At 43.5% G+C, this 7271-nt stretch overlaps 1 protein-coding gene across 4 annotated transcripts in view; it reads right to left on the bottom strand.

The window, feature by feature from the left end:
* Window positions 1-7271, bottom strand: part of LOC310793730 (uncharacterized protein) — a 70666-nt gene continuing 63395 nt past the window's right edge. For all 4 annotated transcript variants that reach the window (XM_083655596.1, XM_083655595.1, XM_083655597.1 and 1 more), the window contains one exon: window positions 1-1057. In XM_083655596.1, the coding sequence (XP_083511722.1) occupies window positions 1009-1057 (49 nt within the window). In that variant the 3' untranslated portion in view covers window positions 1-1008. The remainder of the gene's footprint in view (window positions 1058-7271) is intronic.

The raw sequence follows: 7271 nt of genomic DNA, 5'->3' as shown, positions 1-7271 counted from the left end.
CTTTTATTGAATAAGACATATCTGGCATTATACAAAAACAACATTTAGATAATAAATTGTCCAGCAACTTAATTGTGTAACAGTGCTAATATAAAAAAAAAAGTTAAGAAAGTTACAAAAACTGTCACTGTCAACTTAAAAACTTTTTTTTTCTCTTTTAGCTGCACTTAAACAGGACCAGAAGATTAAAAAACAATAGAAGAATTCTTCTTTCCTGAGGTAGCCGATAAAAAAGAGGTAGTACAAGACCAATACAGGGACATCTCTCTTGCACGCGTGCGCACACACACGCACACTCAGCAGTTAAGTTGTCATCAAGTGATGTTATGCATACTGTAAATGACATCACTGGTCCACAACTTAACTCAAATCAACTCTCAATAACGGTCAAACTAAATGAAGGCCTGTAAAACTGTTGACAGGTTCGGTTATGTGTAAAATAAATCAGCATTGTTTTTGGGTGAAGTTCTCATCTAACAAGTCAAGCAGGCCTACATGTGCTATTGTGCTACCCAGGTGGGTGCTACACATCGGTGGTGGTTGAGTTGAGTTCCCTCCGCCCCCTGATATGTGAAGCGCTTTGAGTGTCTAGAAAGGCACTATATAAATCCAATCAATTATTATTATTGTTTCTGCTATGTGACAATGTTCACATGGACCAGCTGGATCTACATGTAATAAATTGTATCTATTTTGCGTAGGAGGTATACTGTGAGTTTAGGTATCATTTTACAATGAAGCACAGTCCCCCTCTAGTGGTGAAATAGAGCTACAACTGAGCACAAGTAACAATGGATTAATTTATTGAACAAGACATCGCTGGTATTGTACAAAAGTAACACGTACAGTAGATAATAAAACATTGCCCAGCAACTTAACAATTGTACAACACAGTGGTAATACTTCAAGTTACATAAACTTACAAAAACATTGTCAACTTAAAAAGGAATGGAATGTCATGCATCAAGTCAAATAAAAACACAAAATTTAAGGAATAGAAATTCAGGGTTAGTTCTCAAAGCGAGGCAGGTAGTCATCGCCTGAATCTTCATCGAGGCTGGTGAAGAAAGAAAAAGAAGACAGGTAGTACAAGTCAACTCAATACCAACACAAAAGCCCTTTTCAGACATGCATTGAACTCCCCAATACACCAGACATCACTCAGATGGAGTTTATGTGTGAACAGAATTGTCCGTTGTGAGCGCGCAGCCGCAGAGATTTTAACCACTCACACCCCTAGTGCAATGTCCGTGTCGCTTGCAAAACAGCTCATGTATGAATACTACAGGATATTGTCCAGAGCAAGTTTAACCCGTTGTTAAATGGCACTTTTACAAAGCATTAATGTTCCAGTGCGATTTCATTTAATGAATGGATAGTTTATGAGGCTGGATTATTTGTAAGAGAAAACACCAAATTGGTTGAGTAAACAAAACAAACAAAAAATCACACCCAGGTGTTGGAAGTGAGCGGTGCAGGTTTTGCGCAGGTCGGACCCTTCTCCCGCACTCCCTTCTCTCTGGCACAGAGTGTGCGTGAGTGTTTCACCGGCTTTGAGCCACTTTCTGTCTCCACTCTCGTTTCCTTGTAGAGCTGGGGGGAGGGGCTTAGTCTCCATCTTGTGCGCAAATCTCAGTGCACTGCTCAAATCCCATGCGCACATCTCTGCTCAAACGGACCGGATGGACACAAGGAGATGATAGTGTTGAATCATATATTCGAGAGATAACTTTCGGGGAGAAATGTGTGGTAGAAAATGATGTTCTACTTAACTCACACATACATAAAAGCGCATATATAACGTAAATTGCAGTCTTTATGGGTGGAGTGGACTGTTTGTGCTTTTGTTGTGTGTTTTAACCTTTGGTTTTATTTGTTGGTTTGGTAACGCAACTGAAGCACAGAAAAAAAACCTGCGGAAAACTAACCATCGCCAGCCAGCGGCTAGGTTTTAAAGTGACCAGTCTAGAAGACATCTACAGAGCCAGGTCTCTCTCTAAAGCAGAGAAAATCATCACTGACCCCAAGCACCCTCTGTGCTCAGCCTTCGACCTGCTGCCTTCTGGGCGTAAATTCAGGCAGCCAGCCTTGTCAAACAACAGGTCCAAACAATCCTTCATACCACAGGTGATTAAAACCCTGAACGGTAAAGTCAAACCTTAATATCTTAGTTAGTTTATCTCGGCCTAGCAGGTCTAGCCAGTACACAATTGTATTTATTATTGTGCTTACTGATAGGCAAGCACAATCTTGGAATCTCTCATACTTCTTTATTATTCTTTATTCCGTGTTCTTCTGGTCAAAAGTTTGCTTCGCCATTTCTCCTACAGTTTTCACAATACATAGACATGTGAGACGTCAAAACGTGCGGCTCATTGGGGAATCGTGTGCATTTGCATTGCTAAGGATTTCGTTGGACGGTTTTCATGATAACGTGCGATTTCCCCCCCACCCCCATTGATTTCAATGGGGTTTCGAAATCGTTGGCATTAAATTAGCTCTAGCTCAGAAACCATAAGACCTGCCACTACCAAACTTCGTAGGTAGGTTCACAGAGTCACCTTCTACTATGTGCGGGAAAATTACACTAGTTGACCAGATGGTGGCGCTATAACAGCCCTCTGGCCTAAAAATTTACACCGATTGACCTCAGGTGGCGCTATAACTGAACTCTTTACGTTTTGGTTCGTAAGGTTGGAACCGTAGCTTCTACGATCAAAATTCTTTCTGCCCTGGTTTCCTTGGCTCCTCCCGCTTGTACTCACATAGGTCCGGCCATTTCCCGCCCTAGCAATCAGCCGAAAACAGCCTAACAACCGATCCCCCCCCCGCCCATTCACTTGAATGGGGTTTCGAAATCTTTTGCAGTAAATTAGCTGTAATGCAGAAACCATCAGTCCTGCACCTACCCAAGTTGGGAGGTAGGTTTATAGAGTCACCTTTTACCATGTGCGGGAAAATTACACTAGTTGACCAGATGGTGGCGCTATAACAGCCCTCTTTACGTTTTGGTCCATAACTTTTGAACCGTAGCGTCTACAATCAAACTTCTTTTTTCCCTGGATTCCTTGGGTCATTCCGCATCTGCTGATATAGGCCTGCCCATTTCCGTCTAACTAGATTTCCCGCCATTTTGAATTTTGTGAAGAAATCCCCCCCCCCCCCCGTTATTTCTCCTTCAAATTTGGTCCGATCTTCACCAAACCACATCACACAGCATGTGTGGACTGGCCTTGCCAAAGGTTCTCGCACGGTTTTTTGAAAGACCGCACCGTTGTGATATAATCGACTTCTGAATATTTGTGGGTGGGGACTATTTCACAAAAAAACACCATAACTCCAGACCACATTGTCCGGTGCGAACCAAACTTGGTACAGGTGTGCACGTTTATTGCTTATTGTTTATTGTGGATCCCCATTAGTCTACACCAAGGTGAGACTACTCTTCCTGGGGTCCAAACACATAACATAAAAACATAATACAATAACATTGTCGACAAGTTGATATACGTATGTACTCTTGAGCTGATAAAAATGAAATTGTGTAATTTCGCCTACAGGGGGCGCTATAGCAACATGAAGTACCTGCATGTCACACACCATAAGAGCGACTGTCCCCAAATTGGGTACATAGGTTCATAGAGTACTCTTCTCCTCTGGTCTAAAAAATTACACCAATTGACGTCACGGTGGCGCTATAGCTGCCCTCTTCATGTTTTGGTTCATAAGTTTGGAACCGTAGCTTCTACGATCAAAATTCTTTCTGCCCCGTTTTCCTTGGCTCCTCCCGCTTGTCCTCACATAGGCCCGCCCATTTCCCACCCACAACTACTTAGTACACCCTAGCAACCATCTACGAACGCCCTATACCGATCAGCCGAAAACACTCTAGCAACCAATTAATACCATCGATAGTATAAAAGATCTGGATAAAGCGAGCTGATTGGGATTTGATAACAGAAAGTGAGGCTTGAATCTCCTGCTTCCTGTTCATCGTTGATTGGTTGAATCGATTAATTCTACACGGAAGTACGGGGAGAGGGGGCGGCTGCCCCTAGCGGCTGCCAGGGAAGTTTCTGAATTTGCCCTGTCTCTTATCGCCGTAATGCATTATGGGTAGTCTGCTACTTTGGCTAATGCTAGCGGCTAACGTTACTTACTTTACATTGCAGTAAAATGCCACTGAATGACCAAATTGATTTAACTTTTAACCATTTCGTGTAACACTGTTTCCATACGGACCCCCAGCGTTGGTTAGTTGTTTATAATGTGACTACCGTAAATTCCGGACTATAAGCCGCGGCTTTTTTCCCGTTTTTTGGCCTTTTTTGCCCCCTGCGGCTTAAATAACGGTGCGTCTTATCTATGGATTTTTCCAGCAAACGGCCACTCGGGAACCTCCAAAATCTATGGATGTTGGTATGAGGCAGAACGAGAGCAAGACAGACATTATGAGAGCGAGACCCTGATTGGATGATGTTGCAAAAAATGTGCCTCGCGACCTGATTGGAGCACTGTGCCACTACTCTCTCTCAGCCACTACGGTAAAACACCCTCCCTCCTCCCTCGCTCCGGGGGGAAAAAGGCAGCGATTGAGCTTGAAAGACAGTCTGAATGAAATTGAATGTAACATTCCCAATTCTATGTATTACATTCTAAAAAACTAACAGCAACATTTTGGAAGGCTAAGCCACACAACTAGCTCGTTGTAATCTAACATCATGCTTCAAAAGATGGAGAACTGGCTGTGTTACGACGATGGCGGCGATTGAGCCTGAAAGCCATGTCTGAGACAGTAGCGAGACAGGAACAACAACAGCAGCAGCAGCAAAGGATCATGCACAAACCCGAGACGAAAGGGACTGTCCGTCAGGGCGCGGACGACTGTGTCAGCAACTCCCTCCCGACTACCAGGAGAAAATTACAAACTTCGGCGAATTCACACAAAGAAAGATCAAGGAATATTCCATCGGACCGGAGCAGATCATAAATATGGATGAAGTGCCTTTGACGTTCGACCTGCCTCTCACTAGGACTGTTAACAAGAAAGGTGAATCGTCCATCACGTTGAGAACCACAGGTCACGAGAGAACGAATTTCACTTGTGTTCTTGGCTGCACAGCAGCTCCCGCCGATGGTGATTTTTAAGCATCTCACAATGTGTGATTTTGTCTGGGGATTAGTGACCTGACTTTTGTTTTGTTGAAATGTTAATAAATGGGAGCTTCCCCAAACAGCCATCTCTTTCCCGACAATCCCCTCTGTGCACGAAGCCTTACATATGGTAATTAAACATCAAAACACCCGCGGCTTATAGACCGGTGCGGCTTATAGAAGAAAAAAATAGTCACCTTTGAAGGTGCGTCTTATAGACCGGTGCGCCTTATAGTCCGGAATTTACGGTATATTTATAATGTTTATAACGTACTCCGGTTTCTGGCCTGAATCCAATGGTCTCAATACAGAGAAGGCTTAAGGCTTTATCTAACGGTATAGATAACGTTAAATGGTCCGCCATGTTATGAACATTAGATGTATGGTATCTATATAGTTACGTGTGTCTACTAACATTATTAAAATATAAAGTAACGCTATTTTCTGATAATTTGCTTAAATATGACTTGCTATCTGATGCCTTGCGGCACATTGCTGCCTCTACCGGTCGGAAGTATTACTGTTCTTATTATCCGATGTTTGTCGTCAATTTTCCTCGAAATGGGGCTATAATTTAGAAAACGGAGCGTGTGAGAGCATGAAAAAGACTTGAAATGGTTTTTTCAGACCATAAACTAATTTGGAAAGTGTTTATTTAAGACATAGACCGAGAGAGAAGTTGGCTCGTTTCCCATAGAGTTGAATGCATGTTCCTGGGGAGTGCTACACAAACTGTGCCCCCCACTGGCCATTTGAAAGAATGCAATTTCCGCATAGGCTTCAAAAAGAGGGAGGCTGAATTGGGCACTGGTTAATACACCCTTGCAACTGCCTAAACACGTCCTAGCTACACATTGCCGATTGGGGCTGTATTTATACTGGATGGGAGGGCGGAGTCTAAGGCAGGGGCATTGCAAGGGGGGCGGAGCATCGCGCCACAGCAAGCACAATTAAATTTGCTTTAGCAAATTTAGCCTGTTCCTAGTTTTTTATTCAAATACTGTTGTGATCAGCTGCTGCTATAGTGCTCTGATAGAGCATTGTGTTTTGTTTTGATTTGATTCTGTGCTGTTGATGTTATATGTTGTCCCGTGTGTTGTGCCCGTTTTCCTGTACACTGCCAACGGTGATGATTGCCGAAAACTAATTTCCCCACGGGGACAATAAAGTACCTACTACTACTACGTATCCTTATCTGATATAAACAGGACATGCATGGCCACCATCATGTGCGTGCGGAATTGTCATTAGCGAGTGGGGCTGACTTAAGTTCATGCCAGATGTCTCTCTAGGGCCTAGAGGCAATTTCCAATAGGAAACCTGGTGTGGGTAGATACAAATCACACAATAAATCAGGGATGATACAATGAGTGACCAATGGAAATAGGAAGTAGGAGGGGACTCCGATCTCTGATTATTTCTACTACATAATATATTGAAGGTTTTTTTCATGGAGTGAATTGCGTTCTGGGAAAAATATCTCTGATGTAGGCTAGTCTACATTGAAAAAGGTAGGCAAATTAAAAGCCTGTCTTGCATAAACAATGCAATTCCCGCAGCACACTTTCTACTAATGTTAGGTCATTCCCTGCCCCCCAGCACTCTCTACACAGAGGATTTCCTCATGTGTGAAAATAAATGACACGAAAAAAAGCATGTTGTATGAAATGACAACTCCAGCGAATGCCCGGACCTGATTCAACAGAAATAGTGCAAAGGTCATGTTTTTTCTGTTCCCCCCCATTTGTACTTGGCCAATTTCCCCCCCTGCTGCCCTGATCTCTGCTCCACCCTCTGCCGATCTGGGGAGAGTGGAGACTAGCACCATGCTTCCTCCGAGGCATGCGCAGTAGCCAGCCGCTTCTTTTCACCTGACAGCGGGAGCTTCACCGGTAGGACGTAGCATGTGGGATGATCATGCTATTCCTACAATACCTCAGCCCCAAATGTGGATGACAATTTTCATAAAACTCTTTCTCTACCAAATTTAGACTCATCAGCTCATCTTAGGTGGTGATTTCAACTGCTGCTTAGACCGGTCAACAAGCCTATGTTTTCGAGTCCTCCCTGTCACCCTCTACTGCAGCTCAGCATGGGCCATGACTAGGGTTGCCAAC

Source organism: Poromitra crassiceps (genome assembly GCF_964638095.1).
Source record: "Poromitra crassiceps genome assembly, chromosome: 2".
NCBI classification, from domain to species: Eukaryota; Metazoa; Chordata; class Actinopteri; order Beryciformes; family Melamphaidae; genus Poromitra; species Poromitra crassiceps.
Note: the sequence above shows the minus strand (reverse complement) of the source record. Positions and strands in the feature narration are given on the sequence as shown.